Source organism: Macroventuria anomochaeta, assembly GCF_010093625.1.
Source record: "Macroventuria anomochaeta strain CBS 525.71 unplaced genomic scaffold BU25scaffold_1, whole genome shotgun sequence".
NCBI classification, from domain to species: Eukaryota; Fungi; Ascomycota; class Dothideomycetes; order Pleosporales; family Didymellaceae; genus Macroventuria; species Macroventuria anomochaeta.
In genome coordinates, this window is record NW_022985362.1 from 1001375 (window position 1) to 1022100 (window position 20726).

The 20726-nt window shown below is 53.9% G+C and overlaps 9 protein-coding genes across 9 annotated transcripts; 6 read left to right on the top strand and 3 right to left on the bottom strand.

Annotated features, from left to right (window-relative positions):
* Positions 1-1612: 1612 nt before the first annotated feature.
* Positions 1613-4463, top strand: BU25DRAFT_380985 (uncharacterized protein). The gene is made up of 3 exons (XM_033699647.1): positions 1613-2204; positions 2733-2943; positions 4055-4463. Exons 1-3 carry the CDS (start codon positions 1953-1955, stop codon positions 4327-4329), a joined length of 738 nt encoding a protein of 245 aa, XP_033567712.1. The 5' UTR covers positions 1613-1952; the 3' UTR covers positions 4330-4463.
* A 799-nt stretch (positions 4464-5262) lies between these two features.
* Positions 5263-7014, bottom strand: BU25DRAFT_486599 (uncharacterized protein). Its single transcript, XM_033700171.1, has 2 exons — positions 6841-7014; positions 5263-6792 (listed from the first exon to the last, which is right to left on the bottom strand). The coding sequence occupies exons 1-2, from the start codon at positions 6990-6992 to the stop codon at positions 5286-5288; spliced, it is 1659 nt and encodes a 552-aa protein (XP_033567713.1). The 5' UTR covers positions 6993-7014; the 3' UTR covers positions 5263-5285.
* An 89-nt stretch (positions 7015-7103) lies between these two features.
* On the top strand, positions 7104-9869 carry BU25DRAFT_8165 (uncharacterized protein). The gene is made up of 3 exons (XM_033700228.1): positions 7104-7312; positions 7368-7397; positions 7447-9869. The coding sequence occupies exons 1-3, from the start codon at positions 7213-7215 to the stop codon at positions 9672-9674; spliced, it is 2358 nt and encodes a 785-aa protein (XP_033567714.1). The 5' UTR covers positions 7104-7212; the 3' UTR covers positions 9675-9869.
* A 194-nt stretch (positions 9870-10063) lies between these two features.
* BU25DRAFT_453279 (uncharacterized protein) lies at positions 10064-10613 on the top strand (the record flags this gene model as incomplete). The annotated part of the gene is made up of 2 exons (XM_033700078.1): positions 10064-10180; positions 10233-10613. 2 exons carry the CDS (start codon positions 10064-10066, stop codon positions 10611-10613), a joined length of 498 nt encoding a protein of 165 aa, XP_033567715.1.
* Positions 10614-10670: 57 nt separating this feature from the next.
* Positions 10671-11053, bottom strand: BU25DRAFT_8089 (uncharacterized protein). The gene has a single exon (XM_033700226.1). It carries the CDS (start codon positions 10923-10925, stop codon positions 10728-10730), a length of 198 nt encoding a protein of 65 aa, XP_033567716.1. The 5' UTR covers positions 10926-11053; the 3' UTR covers positions 10671-10727.
* Positions 10791-11341, bottom strand: BU25DRAFT_405407 (uncharacterized protein). Its single transcript, XM_033699777.1, has 2 exons — positions 10959-11341; positions 10791-10901 (listed from the first exon to the last, which is right to left on the bottom strand). Exon 1 carries the CDS (start codon positions 11289-11291, stop codon positions 11058-11060), a length of 234 nt encoding a protein of 77 aa, XP_033567717.1. The 5' UTR covers positions 11292-11341; the 3' UTR covers positions 10791-10901; positions 10959-11057.
* A 788-nt stretch (positions 11342-12129) lies between these two features.
* On the top strand, positions 12130-13737 carry BU25DRAFT_8108 (uncharacterized protein). The gene is made up of 2 exons (XM_033700227.1): positions 12130-12926; positions 12978-13737. The coding sequence occupies exons 1-2, from the start codon at positions 12401-12403 to the stop codon at positions 13319-13321; spliced, it is 870 nt and encodes a 289-aa protein (XP_033567718.1). The 5' UTR covers positions 12130-12400; the 3' UTR covers positions 13322-13737.
* BU25DRAFT_464641 (N1221-domain-containing protein) lies at positions 13711-17416 on the top strand. The gene is made up of 2 exons (XM_033700128.1): positions 13711-16412; positions 16460-17416. Exons 1-2 carry the CDS (start codon positions 14062-14064, stop codon positions 17223-17225), a joined length of 3117 nt encoding a protein of 1038 aa, XP_033567719.1. The 5' UTR covers positions 13711-14061; the 3' UTR covers positions 17226-17416.
* Positions 17417-18162: 746 nt separating this feature from the next.
* On the top strand, positions 18163-19991 carry BU25DRAFT_486604 (uncharacterized protein). Its single transcript, XM_033700172.1, has 3 exons — positions 18163-18371; positions 18422-19732; positions 19798-19991. The coding sequence occupies exons 1-3, from the start codon at positions 18344-18346 to the stop codon at positions 19971-19973; spliced, it is 1515 nt and encodes a 504-aa protein (XP_033567720.1). The 5' UTR covers positions 18163-18343; the 3' UTR covers positions 19974-19991.
* Positions 19992-20726: the final 735 nt, after the last annotated feature.

The window sequence follows — 20726 nt, forward strand, 5'->3', positions numbered from 1 at the left end:
GATGACCTGGCGCGGCGAACAAGATCTGCAAGCATCCTTCGTCCGCCTTACGGTAATCTGGCGCCAGGCGCCTTGGTAGCGATGTCCGTTAGCCTCGCGAACGCTGACTTCATTATGGCGGTGCAGGTGGTGATGTGTTCGCGCTGACAGGATTGAAGGGTTCGAGGCACGCCCACACTTGCTTTTGCAGCTCATGCTCGGGCAAAGCACTCCACAGTGGATGTCAATGTCTATCACTGTCAACGGTTGGGGTCGCTTCCGAGCACAGAGGCGGTGAACTGCGGTGAACTGCGGTGAACTGCCGAGTGATGGCCGTGACATTTAGCTTTCGATGGCGCACCAAAGAAGCTGCACATGTGTTCGACGGAGCCTTTGTGTAGCTCCGGGTCAGGCCGTTATGAGGCTAGGCTGACTCTGTCGACCTGTACTACCACGCCCACGTGAGACATGCCTCAGCCCACCTGCGGCGCGGTCAGCTCTGTGCTGTCTCGCAGAGTCCACGTTGTTGTGCTTGAGTCTGGTGTTGTCAGGCGTTTTTGAGCCAGCTTGAAGCATTCACTGGGTCTCTAGCAGCAAGGCAACTCGGACGTCCCGCTTGGCCGATTATCGCATCACACAGTACAAGCAGTCAGGGATTCATAATTGATGTACATGGCGGTGAGTGCTGCCCGAAGCCGACGTTTGATGAATCAGTTCGAGCTGGCAGACCCAAAAGGCCGAGGTGCATTAGCCGGGTTCGAGTGAACAGTGGTTCCGTGCGTTCTCCACGCCTTGAATAAAAGGTCTTACGGCGAAGCGCGCCTTGACATGATGAAGGACCCCCCACAAGGAGTTTTGCAATCTGTGTGCGGCATGACAGCCAGACTCTTCCCAGACCGCGGCCACCAGTGCGGCGTTTCGACGACATCGACTGCCTGAATCAGGAGCCACTTTTACGGGCTCTTGCTTGCGTGTCACACAGCCCTCGCACTCTGCAACTGGCTAGCTGTGGATGCTTCGGCTGGTTAGCCTAATGTAGACAAACAGTGATGCCAGTTGGCGGTCATTCAGCCGAACAGTTCATCATGCTGGGCACGAAGTGAATGCACCCTGGCGCAGTACATTTAACCAGTATTTTTTGGAGGTAGGTGACATTTCCTTGAGGAAGCGGTGAAGCTTCTTCGTGATTGGTTCATGGACTGCCGGACACAGTAAAGCAGAGGCTGACGGCGATTATCGTGTTCGATTCATGTTCACCACACACACCGGACAGTGGCGGCTCAGGACCACCGCCATCAGTGGGCCGAAGGAAGGGGATCATGTAATTAGTAGCAATAGCATCAGACTTGGCTGATGAGCGAATGGTTTCGAACAAGTACTGGATGAAAGCTCGTGCCCTTGATGGCCTAACACAAGCTCCTCAGGCGTCAAGGTCGAAACACGTCATAATCGGCAGTTTCGACACGTGAAGGATGTCATCAACGCTTCATGGAACTGACTTTGCCAGTTTCTCGATAACTGGCGTTAGGAAAGCAGCGCGTGGGGTAAGCAAGGGTGTGTTGTCACCACGTCCACTGAGGTGCCCTCAACTTCGACGACATTCACCGAGATCGAACGAACCATGATCTTGGCATTCGCTTAGCTTTCCCAATACAGCTCACGCGGCTGATGTGTAACTCCGAATGTGAACATGGACGTACATGTGTCTGCACATCGATCTCTGCATAGCGAGCTCGTCAGTATTCACTTGACTCGGAGCTCAGATATGTGGGCTCTACTGTGCTTGCCCACTTGGTGACAGCAGGTGCTGCGCTGGCGACGCAGCCGCGCTTGCCATTTGAGATTTCTACCGCTACTGGCGCAGGCCGCAGCTACTGCACTTACACCTCCACGCCAACCAAACCGAAAACACTTCGTGACCTAACTTCGGTTTACCCCACTAGTTTGTCGCTGTCGGCCTCCCACGATCCAAAATGTCACTCCAGAGCGCGGCAGACGTGCCGCTTCTCATCAGCTCACCCAACTCGTCCTCCGAACGCCGTATCTCGCCGTCATGGAGTATTGCGCACCTGAAGAGCCGACTGGAGCCTATCACCGGAGTGCCCGCGAGTAGCCAACAACTTTCTCTTCGAGTTGGTTCTCAAGATGCTGTACCAATCACCGCACTGGATGAGGAACAGACGCGTTTGGCGCAGTTCTCTCTGCAGCCCTATGCCGAAATCACTGTAAGTGTGCCTTTTTGTTTCTCCTATCTCGAGCAATATCAGCTCTGCAGTTCCTGTATTGCTTAGCCAACAGCTGCTGGCCTTTCCCCAGCTGCCACATTTCATCTGTCTCAATTCAGCTGCGCGGATGTTTCTTCTACACTAGTCAAATCGTTGTTTTGAGCTATCATTCGCTGCCTCGGCCGCATTTCTGAGGCTGTCGCCAGCACGTCTCTTACCTGCATGATATGGGGGCCCCGCAGTGCCCCTCATCAGCCTCGACCTGTGCGGTTGCCTCTTGAGCTGTCACTCAACGAATCTACAAGACGTGGGGTGCTATTTGCGGGCATTTAGCCTTTGGTCTGAGTATCAGGCCGGCGTTGATCGTTATCATTTGGCATTTCTTTTTCGTCTTGAGCTATTTTCCATTCACACACTTCCCATCCTCGTTGAGGCTGGCGGGCTATACCCTGGAGATATTCCTCAACAATGCTCCGTCGACGAATCGCTGTATGTAGACATAGTTCTGCACTAATACCTAGGCCATAGGTTGTCGATACACGCCCACCTGCGGCCCGAACAGACTTTTCGGATCTATCAGCCGTCGACAAATATGTGATGCCGTCGGCGGAATACGAAACTCGAACTGATAGTGTTCTTGCTTGGAAGAAAGCCCAGAAGCTTGGTCGATTTGATCCCAACGCACCCAGCATAGAGCAACAAAAGATCATCGCTTCCCAACGTGAGATAGAGGAGAGAGGTAAGCTGCATATTCTCGTTCCATTTCACATTTCTTGAATCGTACGATCGCGACGGTCACGCCATGCAACTGCAAGAGCAAGTCTCCGCTACCTTCATGAAGATGGATGAAGTCGTAGCCCTCCTGGCTGCAGGAATAAGTCCTGGGTGTATCATGCTTCAGATATGGCTCCAAGGAGACAGCTGCATACGGATAACTCGCTCCTCCAACCTCGCCACACTCCAATGCAGGAAGGCACAGAATGTCTCATCCTGCAATTTCTCGTGGATACGAGTGTTCAAAGGGACGGCGTTCAGCTCAAGAAGTATCCTATCACGACTGTTGCACGCACCTGTTGGCATCTCACGACAATCTCCCACTTCAAGCGCTGTGCATTCCCGCCTTACTCGAAGGTATGCACAGTACGATGCGGAGAACGTGGCCCCCAGCTACTGCGCCATTTTCCCGAACCCTGGGACGACTTCAAGATTCACACGTAAATTGAAGATCAGTCAGCGAGGCTTCTCGCTTCCGAGATCGCGTTGTATCATCCATCCGCTCGGGACCAATCGCCAACGTCAGCAACAACTTTTGCTGCATTTGCCAACATTACTCGCCTTCGCTGACAACGCCTGCACATCCTCTTTACTTCGACGCTAAGTCTCGATTCGAGCATGGGATGTCATCAAACGTGTGACGAACCCGGCGTTCCTTCATTTGGTGTGGATGTGGCGTAGCAAGCACGAGCCTCGGTCATGCAACCGCCAGGATCTCATCAGCAAGCGCTTTGCTTCTGCGGATTCGACAACAGCATTTGGTCCAGTCGAACTCGAACCTCGCAAGTCAATACTTCGCAAGGCAACATCTCGAGCTCAAACTCTGCCATGGCCCGCTTCCCCGTCTGCAGAACAGCCTCACTGGAGAACGTAAGCGACATCCACGTGCAATCGGTGTGAATTACGCACATGCGGCCCGCCGCTCTCAACCAAGCGATGAACGACTGCTCGACTCTCCCACAGCGCCGAATCGAACGTCCCGTGTTATGCATTGTCTCTTCACATCCTCGCCACACTATCCGCACTCATCGTTAATTTCTCTATCACCATAGACCCAGCAGCTAACCCCATCCTAGGTCTCACTGTCGGCAGCCGTGTCCGCCTCCTCCCCGAATCTGACGCGCGAAGAGGCATAGTGGGCTACACTGGCCTCGTCCCAGAGATCCCTGGCATTGGGGCCTGGGTCGGCGTCACGCTCGATGAACCGACTGGCAAGAACGATGGCTCGGTAAAGGGGAAGCGGTACTTTGAGTGCGGCAATAACTGTGGCGTGTTTGTCAGGCCAGAGCGCTGCGAGGCTGGAGATTTTCCGGTGCTGAATGAGTTTGATGAGGATTTGGAGGAGCTGTGAGAGGCACAGCGGCAAGCTATTCGATGTGGCGGCATTGGATCGCGGGAATCGTGTACAGCTTTGGCGGGTAACGTGTGCTAGGAGGCTTTAGCTCCATGAAACAGAGAATGAATGAAGTGCGACTCAGATCAGAGACGTCCTGTACGTGCCTTTGACGGCTCTTCAAAAGCAGAGTGAGATCATCATAACCAAATGCACAGGCGAAGACTTTTCCCAGCATCGCCATTACCGCAGACACCTGCTCTTGTCGCTCGCACCGTTTGTCACTTTGATCAGGCTAATCATTGATCATCATGTCTACCTATCCTCTTCATCTCATGCCCTTCAGTAGGGAACATGAGCGCCAGAGCACATCCCCACCCTCTCACTTACTTGCATCCTTCTATAATCATTGCTGCCACCATCGCTGCCTTCTTTACCGCCTATCCCAAAGTGATGTGGCATATGCAGAAGATCTTTGCTCTTCGTCTCCATTGCCATGATCACGCACCCATGCCCAGGTGACAGCACTCGGACAGCGAAGAAGAATATGTTCTCGTTTGGAGGCCGTCAAGCATATCGTCCATCGATTGAAGTGTACAACGCTGTTTCTGCGTTTGACTGAGCAAAGCCTTGGGGGAGCGAACAGTTAAATAGATGGCAAGGGTGTGGAGTTTGAACATGCTGGCCCGCTCTCTGGACACGGCGCATGTCCATAAATGGATGTTCTGTAGCAGAATGTAGATTGTGTCAGATTACGGAAGACTGCGCTTTGCGATTTACGGTGATCAAAAGCTCGTTTTGCTGATTGTCTTGTTGGTGTAGAGAAGTTGAGATGTGCTGATTCATGTGAAGTATGCTGTGAACGGAACCTTTTCATTCACTACGTCTACTTGAAAAGAGTAGATACACTATTATAAGGATGATGCTCTAGTGTTGATAATCAAAAGGGATGTAACATAGTATCATTATCACTTCTATGTAAAGTCATACACGACCAACGCCTGACTCCCTTCCCTCTTCTCCCTCAACACAATCACATTCTGCTCATCGAATCCCACCCAGCCTTGACTCACGCTCGAATCATCAAAGGCTTGATCCAGCGCGAGCTTTAGTCCAAAGTTCCGCCCACTGTCCTCATCTTGACGGTCCTGTGACTCGTCTGCAGCTCTAGACGGCTGCACTCTAACGCTCAGCTCGCCGTTCCTGAACCGCCGCCGATTTGCGAGTGAGGCTGATCCACCTTCTAGATCCCAAACCCGCAATTCGTCGCCGAGTCTGCTGATAGAAACGGCTTTACCGCGCGTGCCGACGTGCGCGCCGGAGATGGAGGACGTGTGGCCCCAGAGACGGTTGCCGGAGCTTATGTAGAGTGTGGAGGAAGTTGATTTGACGAGGTAGAGGGAGAGTGTGTTGTCTGGGTGCGCGACGAGGAGGTAAGGATGGGAGTATGACATTGATGTTGGCTTGGAATTGCTCGGCGTGATTGTTAATGGAGGCTCACGTGGTGTGCCGGGTAATGGCGAGGATGATCGAGTGGATGAAGACGAGGTGGATCGGTAAGCGGAGAGTGTGAAGGAGTGCTCATCGGCTGCGGTGGCTAGTCGTGACCTGAGCAGCTCGCCCTTGTGCGAGAGGTTTAGCTCTTGGACCCCGACTGTCCATCCAGAGAGGTATGTCGGTAGCGAGTACGCGATCGCTGCCGTCATGCTTGTTGCTGTGGTGCGTAAGGATAGAGACACGGGTGGCCATGCCGTATGTGACCGTAGCGAATACAGCAGTCTTGGAGGGTCCAGTCGACTTTCATTGTCCTCTGGCTCGGCAAAGACATATAGCGACAAAAGGTGGTCCTCTGTCATAGTGAGAAGATATGGCGAGGACATTGCCAATGCAGAAAGCATCCCATTTGACGAAGATGGGTGCGTAAACAGTGTGTCGAACCTCTTCTGGTCCCGGCGTAATGCGTATATGGAAAACGATCCGTCGTCGAAGCCCAGAACGATTCTTTCGCACGCTTCTTCTCCATCATTAGAATCGATAGCCATCGACACAGGCAATTGTAGGGTATCTGTCGCAGCCAAACTGAGTGGGGTCGATGCTAGTAGCTCGCGCTCATCCCTCACACTCCATGCTCTCAGCCCATTCATTGAATCTGCTGCAAATACCGTACTGTTCGACAGCATGACCAGCAACGGTGGCTCCGGAGGCCGCTCAGAGACTACTATCTCACTGACCGCGCATTTCCCCTGCGACCAGTTGTGGCGCAAGCGGTACTGCTGCTTCCACTTCGTCTTCGCACCCTCTTTGACCAATGCGCCGTCGTCCAGCCATCTCGACAATCGTGAGGAGTAGTGCAATCGGTCGTGTGCGCCGGGGTTCTTGATGCCGGGTATGCGGGATGCGCGTGGGAGGACGAACGTTCGGTAGTAGGCTGCTTTCCAGAGCTCTGAATCGACTGCGAGGCGACTGTACTTCTTCGAAATCCTACTGCCGTCAACATGGGCGTCATATAATCGCTGTGTATCTATCTACCTCTGGGAAGTCAAGAGTGACGACACCGGCAAGAACGATAGAATGCGCACCAAGAGCTCATCGCTCAACTTTGACAGCTTGTCAACTTTGGCCACGCGCCGCACCTTCGTTGGGTGTTCGAGTTCATCATCCACCTCACGCGACCGCTTCATGAGAGACTAATGTGCTATGGATGGCAAAGGCGCATCGTGCCTCGGAGTGGAGTGGAGTGTTATCGATATCGCCTCAGTCCGTGCGTCAACGTGACTGCGCGTTGACATTGGCGCGTTTCTGGACGTCGCCGCCAGGCAGCAGATATCATCAGCACCAAGAATTAAACGACGTCTTTCTCTCGTGTGATCCTTTCGACTTAATCATAAATGCTCGTTGATCATGTCAGACTTCGCGGCCTGGGTTGAGAAGAACAGGGCCTTGTGGACACGCGTTTATGATGAGGTCATTGCGCCTGACTGTGAGAAAGAGTGGAAGAAGAGTACGGATTGCAATTATTGAACATGCGCAGAATCTGGCTAACAACGCGTCAGGAGAGGAGGAGCATCAGAATGAGCTGAAGCAGAGTGAGTATGTCACTTATATGTGTGTACTAAGCTAAGCACCCACCTACAGGAGACGAGAACCAGCAACTATTGTTCAACCATATCAATGAACAGATTGTCAAAAATGCGAAAGTTGTCGAGGAGAACGAGAGGCTGGAGACCGAGCTTAAGCAAAGAGCTGAGAGCACAGCACCATCAATGAACCTCGAAGATGCATCTACACCAACAACAACAACAACAACGGGCGTTTCTGAGGAGCAACACCACGAACTCGTCGAGAAGTACGATGAGTTGAGCAAGAAGTATCAAGACCTCTCGCAAAAGATCAAATATCTCGAAAGGAAGAACAACGCCGTCATGCAGAAGAACAGAGATATGAAAGAAAGTGTGCGTGCGTGGCAGCAGTACGCCGATCGCCAAAAACCAAACCAAAAGCACCAGGGTGCCGCGAGAGCTGATGAAGGTCCATCGAAACTATTAGCTGCTCCTCAAAGTGACGAGGTCCCACCACAAATACCCTCGAGTCCAACATCTGTCAGCACTATGCAAACGCCATTGCAACGTGCTGGACGAGGGCGCTCATCCCCTGCTCCCGGCGTGCTACACATGGAAACCGAAGCCGGCTATGAACCATCACCAAGTGCATCAGTCACACCAAAAGGACCTACAGCTGCAAGCTCCAACGAACATCAAGGTGCAGCATACGGCGATTCTTCCTTGAACGCGAGATTGGACCGGACTCGCCGATACCATGTCGAGGTTAATGGAGCGCCGAGCTCAAGTCAGACTACAGTGGACGAAGGTGCTGATCAGATCACTCGACGAACTCAAGCAGTCGAGGCGGAAGACGAAGACGACTTGCCACAAGTCGTTTCGGAGCGGTCGCTTAAGCGCAAACGGGGCCAGCATTCGAGGATCGATCTATACACAGGACGTTCTTCTGATGGGACTCCTGCAAAGCCTCACCGTGTCAAAGACGAACCATTGAGCAGCCCGCCACCTGCAATGCATATACTCATGCGCACTGAAACGATTGATCTCGACGATCCAGCGCCTCGTGACTTCGAAGTAGCTCGTCCTTTGCAGAGAACTCCGTCGATGCACTCAAACACTACCGGTACAATTCGTCATCAACGATCTGGTAGCGCACCATCCTCGCAGATTGTGAAACAAGAGAATGCACAAAGAGAGCATGGAGGAAGTGATCGGGCGTCCAACGTTCAAGATCGGCTTCAGATTGCTGCTGCGGAGGTGCGAGCGCTCAGCGAGCCCACGGACCCACACTCAGACGACCAGCAGGTCCTTCAGCCTCTTGACCCCAACATCGTTGCAAAAACACCTGAACGCACCCCGAACAAGCGCCTGAAGCAAGTGAAAACCCGACATATTGAGCATGGCATCCTCGCAGAGTCCGGTGAGGCGCTCCCACCTCTGGACGAGAACGAGTTGAGACTACCTCCAAGCGCCGCTCGTGCACGGCTCAATCAAAGGATGCGAGCTACAAAGAACCCTCAGACACCTGCAAATCGATTGCACCGTACTCCTACATCAGGATCACCGCTCGTGAAGCAGGAGCAAATACCAACTCCTCCTGCCAGTACATCTCGACCTGCACAGACACCTTCAGGTTCAGGTGGACTTCGAAGGTCTGCATCGAATGGCCTTTCAAACCAGCAAGAAGACGTTGTACCTGATGGCCGGCCAATCTGGAGCATGCGGGCACCTGATAAGCGACCTAGTGCACAAAAGAAGAACATATCCCCTTCTGACAGGCAGCCACGTCTTCGCGAAAAGCCAGTGAAGGAACTCAAGGTCCACGACTTCAAACCAAACCCAGTCTACAACCACGGCTACAGCTACGCGTTCTCAGAAGCGGTCCGCAAACGGGGTGACCGCATGTGTCTTCCAGGTTGCACCAACCCACAGTGCTGTGGCTCCCATTTCCGCCGACTGGCTGAGGCGCTGGAGCTACTTCCTGCACTACAAGAAGAGGCTCTGCTAGAGGAGTACCTTGGTGATGCATACAGCACAGTTATGTCAACGCAGATGTCATCAGATGAACGTGCTGAGCTGATCCTGCAAGCACGTACGAAGAAGATGGCAAAGGACGCTGGCAAGCATCGAGCAGCCTATGAACGACCCCGAACGCCCCCTGGCTTCTGGCGCGTCGATTTTCCCACTACACAAGAGCAGGAGGATGATAGAAGACGGGCCAAGGAGCAGGAGATTAAGACCGTGCAAGAGTGTTGGCTTGAGGCGCAGAAAGAGGGTGGCAGGTGGATCTTCAGAGACGAGTGACACTGATCAAACTCCGTGGTTGGATTGGCAGTCAATTAGAAAACAACTCCCTGCAACTTCTCGTTGCGAACGTATGCGGTGCGGCTGGGTAGGGAAGGTGCCTTCTCCTGGTGCGTCGCTCATGCCACCAGCTGTAGTGTTGTCAACAATGCGACTTCGTCCTATCACATCACCGCTGCTGCCTTCCGTCTTCTTGCTTTGATCATTATGCGTTCAGCTGCGCTGTCTTCTGCCCAACCTCCTCGCACGTCGCCTCGCTCACGCTCGATGCACTGCTGCCATATCAAGCACAGTTAAGCTCGGCTTTTGCACCTCGTCGTAAGGCCTACGCAACCAATCTTATCATATCGAACGCCTCCAGCCAGCCAGTCCGTCTCACAACAATCGTAATGACACCATCGCGCCCCTCTCCGTTTGCCGACCAGCCCTTCGACATCGCTGTTGCGGGCACCGAGTCAATGATCGAGGAATGGCTGCAGGCACGCAAGGTCGATGACACCTCTAAAGTAGTTGCTCCACAATCTCTTGACTTTCCTACGGTGCTGACTGGCTCTCTAGCTCATCATCCCCCAAATGAAGCCCTGGTATTACGGCTGCATCGGCGGCGTTCCGATTCCAACGCTCACCCGCCGTCTGTGGACGAGCACGAGAGATGGAGTTCGCACGAACCGATACGGTCTTCCTGCCCATTTCTACGCGATCCTGTGGATGGCGTTGCTTCTTGCTGCTTTGGGTCTCTTTGTCATGGCTATTCCTGAAGGTCTTGAGATGGCGCGCGATCGGTTGGATGTTCGGCCGCCCAACGATTATTTGGGCCCCTCATGCGGCGACCTTCCAACTGACCGTTTCTACCGGATTGTGTACAGGAATATTGTCAATAGCCTTCCACTGCTGGTCTCCTTGACCATCTTCTTCTTCCCAGCTCTGGTGAAATCCTAGAGCAGCGTTATCCGCCTACGTGATGGGTAGGCCTGCAGTCAATAGTGGATCTGGGAGTGTTGATAGCAAGGATGAGCATACAATTACAGGGTCACAACGCCCGATCACGCTATCTTATATGCCTCTGCTTGACTTGGCTACCTCCAACCCTACCTTCAAACGCACAATTGCACCCTCAACAGTCGCGAAAGACCTCAGCCCTATGCCAAGAGCTCTTACAGATCGATCACGTTGCACAGAGATAAGACGGTGGTGGTGATGCAACTCTGAGCAGAGAATGTGGGGAAGGTGTGTGTCACATGCCACCATCATGTGTCTTGTCTGCTGATTGTTCTGATTGCCTAGGCAGTGTGCAAGGGTGTCATCTGTGCAATACAACCGCCAGACTCAGTACAGCGTGGAGAGGACTGTGAGCAGCACTGTTTAAGATATCACAGCTGCGTATCAAGTCGAGTTCGCGTGGAGCAGTTGCAGATCGTCACAGAGCTTTTGTGGACAGCCGTCCGTAGGGAAGGCGCCTCCCTGCCCAGCACGAAACGAGGTCCTGAAGGCATACTGCACCGAGGACATGGCGATTCTGATCAGAAACAGTGCTTGCCAGACGTCGGCGACAGTGACCAGCATGATGAGCGGAGGTTGCTCGAGCGGCAGCGGCATGATGGTGGAGAACCCTGGCATGGCGCGAGGCGGGTGTTTGATTCGTCACCTTTTAGCGCATTCTCTCTCGGCATTTTGGTGTGAACTCATAAGACCTCCCGTGACCCAGCACCGTTCATGTGACTTCCACCTCCAGAGCACCCTCTCGCCATACAATCGGTATTCTCACCAACAGAGCTCAACCGTTACTGTAAGACATCCTCCTCTATCCCTGCGGTCTTGAAAATTCGATCTCCACCTTGTTTCCTCGATTTCACAGGTTCAAGTTGAAGCCTAATACGCCTGATCCGTACTGACCTTCCAAGCCTCACGTGTATCCGCGGCGGGCACGAACATCAAGATCGCTCTGGTGAGTCCCACATATCTGCACTCCGGTCGCGACTCTTTGTCTAGACGTCGTATCGCGCTGCGCAACAACGCAAGCGCTCGACATGGCATGCGATCCGCCTGCGACGTTCGCGACAATCCTCCGGCCGTCGTGGCTGCCTCCACCGCAGCTCGCTGGGCGTGTTGTTGCTCCGCGTCCCGCACTTGCTCGGCGCGCGCATCCACGACGACGAAACGAAGCACGACGGCCTTGTACACTGCGCGACACCCGCACATTCGCACGATACGACGGTCCATTTCGAGAGTGACAGCTTGGTCCCACAGCAACAGGCAATCAGTGCGCCGCGTCGGTCGCTTTGCTGAACGCTGTGTTGCATCGCTTTACATAACCACCTGCCTGCGCCCGTGCTAACGTTTGTCGTTCCTCAGGACTCTACGTGCGCCTCTTCAGCCTGCGATTGCTTGATAGCTATCGCATATTATCGTGTCGACTGTGAAAAAGTGCAGCTGCTCCCCGCACGCACTGTCTGCGCACTCGACCAGGACTCGAACGCGCTCTTCACTGCCCACTGGTATTCGCTGCACGAACAAGGACCTTGCGCACTCACCCCTCGGATAGCTCGCGGCTACCAACATAACCCCGCGGTTCTACCTCCACTGCAGCGCTTCCGCTGTCAGTCGCATTCGTGTATCACTCAACCCCAGCAGCCAGTTTAGGCAGCTGGTCCTCGAGTTGCCTCCTCGTTCTGTCGAACTGTCTGACAGCTTCCTCACCTCTCCTCTACGATAGAATAGCTGGGACCATGGCTGACATCGCCGGTTATCACACTGACGCCAAGCTGGGCCAGGACCTCCACTCGAACAAGCGCAAGCGCGATACACGCGATCAGGGCATGAACCGACCTGCTCCTAACATGGGCAACACCGACTTGACCGACCAGGACACTGCTTTCCATCTTGCCGCACACAATGCCGGTACCAACGACGACCTGCAGCAGTTCGACCTGCACCAGAACAACGGCAGCAACACCTCAAGCGTGGGCGATACTGCTGCCGCTGCCTTGGCTTACCACCAAATGACCGTACCCCAAGCGACAGAACTGCAGTTTCAAACACAAGCTACGGGCGGCGACAACTCTTTCAACATGGGGGATCACCAGCAGCAGACCAGTATGCAGGACTTCAGCCTCGAAGCTCTGAAGGCTGCGACACACACAGGTCGCCCTGGTCAGCCTGCTAACAGCGACTCGCCGCCACAAAGCGCTTCACATAAGCCGCCTGTTGGATCTGATGAGTGGCACAAAGTAAGACGAGATAACCACAAAGAAGGTGAGCATTGACGTCGAAACATTTCATTTTTACAAGGCTAATTGTATGCAGTTGAACGTCGCCGTCGTGAGACCATCAATGAAGGGATCAATGAGCTTGCGAAGATTGTGCCTGGCTGCGAGAAGAACAAGGGCTCCATTCTGCAGCGCGCCGTACAGTTCATCACCCAGCTAAAAGAGAATGAGCAGCAGAACATCGAGAAGTGGACGCTGGAGAAGCTGCTGACCGAACAAGCCATCACCGAGCTCAGCGCCAGCTGCGATAAGTTCAAGGCCGAATGCCAACGAGCGTGGGACGAAGCACAAATTTATAAGCGCGCTTGCGAAAACGCTGGCATTGTACCAGACGAGATCAAGGAGCGAGAAAACAACGGCGAGCCTACCGGTCCAAGCTGACTGTGACCTGCCAGATGTTGCAAAGTATTTTCACACGCAGATTGACTGCGTAATCTTCGAAGCTTGTTGCTCGCACATCATGTATGACGAATCCTGTCTGCTCTGATTCTTCTTTCATTGCTGGTCGTTGGCTATGAGTATGCAGTGCTCTGTTCACTTCCGGCACGATAACGACAATTGATCGGTTCATTTCCGGCGTTCTTTGCTATCAGCAACACTCATTACGAGATGTGGGATCGGATATGTTGGAGGCAGCATCAGGCGGTCATTTGCAATGCAGGCACAAGAGCGTTGCGGTAGTAGAGGGTATGGTGGTGTTCTTCTTTCGTGTTCTGGCTGCATCCATCCAGTGTTGAGACGGTAGCTTCGACAATTACACTGGCTCACTATCAGTCAGCTCTATCTGCAAGAACCTTGTGCGCACCTTGTTTGATCTCGCTTGAGTGCGCTTTGCGCTGACCGTGAAGTTTAAACTCACAGATGGTGCGCTGCTGGAGCCTCATTGGCCAGGACGGTGGTCCCCACATGCGAACTGCACCTTCCTCGAGCGCATAACCCCACGATCGCAATCGTCTTCTCACCTTCAGATCGCTGGCAGTCGAGACCTCGATCTTGGAAAGGCTGATCATGGGTCGCTGAAATGTGGCCCAGTTCCCAGAAGTGGAGGGCACGCTTAGAACCGCAAGACTCCCGCGGACAACACACCCCCAACAACACCGCCATACCCTGCGCGCGCCACAATGGTGGACCAAAACGACCTGCAGGAGGCGCCAATCGTGCCTGCGGGCGTCGATGAAGGCGACCTCCTCGACATAGAAAACGGCGAGCCCGTCGAGCCCGTCATCGAAGCCGAGCCTGCAGACCTCGACGCACCCTTCGATGCGCCCCTCGACACCGCCGAACAGCTAGTCGACGAGCGCGATGCAGGCCGCGCCGGCACCCTGCCCTCTCTCCCCACCCGCCCTGGTCTCATGAGAGGCAGCTCGGCACCCACGCCTGCCCCGCTGCACCTCCCGCCTCCTGCGCCGCCGCAACAACCCCCACCAGACGCTCCGAGCGACTCGCTCTCGCTCAGCCAGCTCCAGAACCTAGTCAAAGCCGGCGGCCTGCCGAATGTCGAGCCTACCCCGTATGCCTTTACGTATGACGATGCGTCGAGCCTGGAGGAGGAGCTCGAGGAGTGGTTCACGTATGCGGTTGAGGAGCAGGCTATGCTGTTGAAAGCGCAGGCGAGCTTCGCGCTGGAGTGGAGCAGCTTCAACGGGCAAAATGAGATGTCGTATGCGGAAGGAGGGTTGGATTGGAACAGAGCGACGCAAGAACAACACAAGGAGTTTGTGGGGCATCTTTTGGGGGGTATCAGGGCGGAGGAGCCGACGGAGAGGCTGAAGAGGCTCGAGGCACTGGTTTATGTGCTGCTGGGGTGCTGGCATGAAACTGCTGGGCTTTCGACAACGAGAGATGAGGGCGAGAAAACGGAGGAGCAGGAAGATAGGGCAGAGGGGAAACCCAGCGCAGCGTATGAAAGGTCGGGACGGCAAGTGGAGTTGATTCTAAGCAATGTCACGCTGCTGGCTGGTAGCAACGGCGTCCAAACGCTGGTCGATGTGCTGCGCACGTCTTGCATGCGCGCCTGCGGTGTCGTATCCGAGGACGAGCAGCACGAGGGCAAAGAGGCGGAACGACGCGAGGTGTGGTGCGCCATGACAGCTGTCTATGTTGTGTTGGACGTCGCACGGTATCAAGAGAGGAAAGAAAACGATCTGAGCCTCAGAACGGCTGTGCTCGACCTCAAGGAACCAGGTCTCCTCATGTTGCTTGTGGAGCTGATCTCGAAGCTGCGATGGGACGAGTCGATCAGCCTTCCGCTCAGCAAAGTCACGTTGCTCTTGTGGAAGGCAATGCTGGTGGCCTTCGGCGGTCTGTCTGAAGTTGACAAGGCGAAGGAGTCCTTCAAGGACAAGAATCTGGATACTGAAGATACGCGCGGGCAGCCGATCATCACCGCGTCGCCTCTTGACTATCACCTCTTCCGACAGGAAATTAGCTCCAAATATCCAGCGTACAATCCGCCGGCACCACTGTTCCCTCTCGAGCCAGAGAACAATTCCATCCTTCCTCCTTTGAGGAACCACCCAAACAAAGTTGCAGGCAACCACGTCTTTGGTTCAGGACTCGGAGACACAAATGGGAATAACACCTCCATCCTCCATCAACCGGTACACATTGCAACTCCTGCGCCTTCGCCTCCACCGTCACCAGCTGGACCGGGTGGCAAAGGCGGCAAGAAGCAGAACTACCAAACGAACCAGATGTTCCCCTTCTTATACCCGCCGCTCGACGCGTCCAGCAACAACCTTGGCGGTAAAGGCTCCACCGACCTCCAGGACACGCTGGTTGGACGCAAGTGGGAAGGTTCTGACATTCCTGCCTCGATCCTGGAAGCGGCTGAATTATTTGCAAAGCGCATGAAGGCTACACGCGCCATGAAGCAATTGTGGGAAGAACGCGTGGCATTCATGAAGTATGAAAGAGGCTGGTCCAGCCCCGACGACAACCCTGACGTTGAAGAGCTGTCGCTTGAGCCGAAGAAAGACGCGCCGAAGAAGGAGAAACCGGTCATTGGGAGTATCGAGGAGAGGGTGGATCTCGTCGAAGACTTCTACCGTAACGCACTACCAAGTCTGCAGTCTCTGGTCATAGTATTGATCAAGGCGATCCTGGCGCATGTCACTGCCCTTGTCACGCAGTCGAGTGGAGCAAACGGGTTACAGAGCGGCTTCCAGTACAACGACAATGTGAATGGAACGCCAGCGCAAAGACCTGAGACGAACGGCACGAACAGTCACAGCAATACGGCTGCGACTAACGAAGAGCTGGACGCTATGCGGACTCAGGAAGTTCTGGATAAGGCGGTTACCGGCACGCTTATGCTGATCCTCAAGTGGTTCAAGGTGTCGCACATCCTGAAGTTTGAGTATATCACGCAGCTGCTTGTCGACTCTAGCTATGTCCCCTTGATCTTGAAGTTGTTGCAGTTGCAGGAGATTGAGAAGATTGTCAACTTCAAGAGCGAACAGGAGGAGCTGAAGTATGTCATACCCAACTTTCTTTTTACCATACGCTAACAATTTCTAGCTTTTTTACCTTCTGCCGCGCCCACTCCCGCAACATCCCCAAAGAAGCGATCAACGACAACACAGAAGACAAAACAGACAACGACTCAAACTCAGACGAAGCAGCACCCCCACCCATCCGCCTTTCACGCAACGAGTCAACCGACTCAGGCGTTGAACCGCTCCCTCTCCCCTCCGTCCCCCAGCCCCCCGAGGTCGACGAACTCGGCTTCCCCACCAGCGATCTCCCCTCCGAGCCCATCACCATCTTCTCGTGGCGCGCCTTCTTCACCTCAATTAACTACGTACGCATCATGCAGAAAATCTGCAAAAACAAAGCACACCGCAACCTCATGCTCGTATCCTACAAATCCTCACAATTCCTACGCAAGAGCCTGAAAGTTCCACAACCACAGCTCCGTCTCTACACTCTCAAGCTCTTCAAAAACCAGGTCCCCTATTGTGGACGGAAATGGAGACAGTCCAATATGCGCGTCATCACCGCTGTGTACCTGCACTGCCGTCCAGAGCTCAGGGACGACTGGCTGGCGGGCAGCGATGTCGATGCTGAGGTCGATGAGAGTGTGCCGCTTGAGCAGGCGTTGCGAAGTCTGACGCATTGGTTTAATTTGAAGAGGTATCCTGAAAGGCTTGGGGCGAGGCCGGGGGTGCTTGGTGAGGAGATGGATTTCTTTCGGAATGAGCTGGAGAAGATGGATTGGGGGGAGCAGGAGGGCGGCGAGGAGGGATTTGAGATGGGCTGGGAGGGAAAGAGTGAGGGTTGGTGAGCTGGTTTGCCCGCGAACCTGAGCCTGACTGTGATCTGAGTGAGTTGATGTTGACGTGGTGCAGATCCTGAAGAGAGGGAGCGCTTCCTTGCTGGCCGAAAGCTCAAGGTCAGGCGCAGAAGAGAGCCGGTCAAGGGCGGACGAGTGATGCGCGCCTCAGCTCTGTCCTCTTACATAAAGAATAAGGGCAAATCCTGGCCAGGAGCAAGCAAGTACAAACGTTGCTGTGAACGGATGGATATCCATATTGTACTGGAACAGTTGGTACTTGCGTCACACCGTGGGGGTTCGAGCAGCGACGAAGACAGCAAGGAAATGGATGGCAGTTGTGACGCTGAGGATTCCGATGAGGATAACGCAGACCTCAGATCGTTCTTGTGTTTAAATAGGAAGGGGAGGAGGATGAAGAAAAGGGAGCAGAGGGTCAAAGAACAGAGGGCTATTCGGCCAACAATGCCGGCTCGGTTCGATACTGCCTGATACCGATATACAATTCAAGGCGCCACTGAGCTACATCTTAAACACCTCGACTGATACACTAAAGTAATTCCTGGAATGGAGAACGAGAGATGCTTGAGCAAGGCCTCATGTTCTCATGTTCAAACGCCGACGCGGAGTCATTTTCCAACTGATATCATCCACCACAACTTCCTCTCTTGACCACGATGAGATCAATTGAATCTTTGAGGCTCAACAGCATGTCCACGTTCGCGCCTTCGCATCCAATAACAGACTCCGTCGTCCATCGAGGCAACAATCGGTCATCGAGAATGGACTCGCGAAGGATTTCGCACCAATCACCTCTCAAGGCTTCCGGCTGACTTCCGAACGCACCGCTGCATCAAGAAATGCGGCCCGTCTTGCCTGGCTTAGGGGCCAAATACCCCGAACTTCGCGACGCCACGACTCGCGTGAGCTGCAGTTTTGCGGGGATGAGCCGCCGGGAGTACAAGATGTCGGCATCTGCTTTTCGGCTGTTGAGCGCTTTTGTATTTCCTCTCTTCATCCCTTCTTCTCTTTCGAACGAGCTGTGTGCAGCTCTTCAAGTTTTGTCGATTGTTTCTGAGCGTCTAATAACCCTCTTCACATTGAGCATTGTACATTGAAAGCTGCGCAAAATGGCTAAGGTGTTCGACTATGCGGAAGGTTGTGACCGCTCTTTCGGCGATGCAAGACTCAGACTGACAGCGTAACAGTTGCAAAGCACAACACAGCAGAAAGCTGCTGGGTAATCTTATATGGCGAAGTCTACGATGTAACACGCTTTATTCCCGAACACCCCGGCGGTAGCAAGGTCATCCTCCAACTTGCTGGCAGCGATGCAACCGAGGAGTACGACCCAATTCACCCACCGGGCATGCTCGAGGTGAACCTCAAACCCGAGGACAAGCTCGGCAAGATCAACCTCGACTCGCTGCCAAAGGAAGAGAAGACACCCACAGAGACAGGTGAAGCCCAGGATGAAGGGCCTGTGGACTTGGAGAGCATATTGAATATCGACGAGATCGAGGAGGTAGCAACGAAGAACATACCCCATAAAGGCTGGGCATACTACTACTCCGCCTCCGACGACCTCACATCCAAAGCCTTCAACGGCGCTGTATACCGCCAAATCCTCCTCCGCCCCCGCGTCTTCATCGACTGTGTTGCTTGCGACACATCAACCTCCTTCCTCGGCCATAATGTCAAACTCCCCATCTACGTCTCTCCTGCTGCGATGGCGCGCCTCGCGCACCAGGACGGCGAATGGGGCATCGCGCAAGCATGCGAGAAATTCGGCGCTATGCAGATCATCTCTCAGAACGCCTCCATGACACCCGAGCAAATCATTGCAGACGCAAAGCCCGGGCAGGTTTTTGGGTGGCAGCTATACGTACAAAACGAGCGCGCAAAGAGCGAAGCCATTCTCGCACGCATGAACAAGCTCGACCCCATCAAGTTCATCTGCCTGACACTCGACGCTCCCGTGCCAGGGAAGCGCGAGCACGACGAGCGCAGTAAGAACATCGGATCCAACCTGTCTGTCCGCGCAGCTGTGCAAGAAGACCAGAGCGTCAGCAAAACCTCGCCTGAGGCGAAGACACCAAAGCTGGCAGGCGTGGGGCAGAGTCTGTTCTGGGGCACCGCAGCAGATCTCACATGGCGCTCCACCCTCCCCTGGCTCGCAAAACACACAAACAAGCCTATTGTGCTCAAGGGTATTCAGACACATGAAGATGCTTACCTAGCGTCGTGTTATGCGCCGCAGGTCAAGGCTATCATTTTATCGAATCACGGTGGGCGCGCGCTGGATACTGCACCTCCTGCGGTACATACACTACTTGAGATCAGGAAGTACTGCCCTGAAGTCTTAGACCGCATTGAGGTTTGGGTTGACGGTGGAATCAAGCGCGGTACAGATATTGTTAAGGCGCTGTGCTTGGGCGCGAGAGGTGTTGGTGTTGGGCGTGCGGCGTTGTTTGGGTTGGGTGCTGGTGGTAAGGAGGGTGTTGAGCGGGTACTTGAGAGTAAGTCTATCAGCGAGCATCAGCGAGCAAATTGTGTGAAGTGTGCCATGCTAACGATTATGCAGTCCTCAAAGCGGAAACAGAGACATGCATGCGCCTCCTGGGTGTTGAGAGGGTGGATCAGCTGGGCATGCAGTATATCAACACACGAGCTGTTGAGCGCGATATCTACGATGGACCGTCGTTTGCAAGGGCGGCTGTTGAGAATGCTGCTAAGGGAGTAGTGAGGGCGAAGTTGTAAGCGCCTTCGTGGTTTGAGGACGATACGATACGATAATAGACCACATTGTTACCTTCACATCATTCGGTGAGATTGTTTGCATGTTTAGATAGCTGCGAGGAGGTTGTCGAGCATGTTTGCAAAGTTTCTTGCAAAGACATACGCAACTTGGCTTACTACACATCTGGACGTTGAGCGTCTTGCCCAGAACTTTACTTGGCCGGAAGGCAGTCAAAGATTCACCTCAGTTGGGCGTGGTGCGAACAAGCCTCCAGCTGTTCACGAGCTTCCACTGTTATACCAATAGTGTTCGGAGATGTAAGTCCACGGCGAAAGTGGATGGAAGCGAACACAACTCGAGAACTTGACGATGACACCCTCCGGCATAGTCGATGCGTCTGACTTTTCCTTTATATTTGCGAATTAAGGCCGCCTAAGATGGTTGATGGTGGCAACTCGATGCAAGTTTGGCGTCTTGTGTTCATCAGAGATCTAGTGATGGACGCAAGCTTCAGTGTACGTTATACCAATGAGTGGGAGGCATTCCATACTCTGGGGCTATGACGTTTTCGAGCGAAACGTCTTGCTGCTATTCGTTTCGCGAATCACGATCTGTGTCGATCAACCTAGTTTCGTGTTCTAGCATACAGACCAGGCTTTGCAGTTGTTGCGCGATACGAGCATGCTCTCCCAACCTTCAAGGCGGCTTCTACCAGAAGATTGATACCTGGGCTGTATGGGTTGTGTTAGCAGGCGACACTGGAGCTGTTGTTG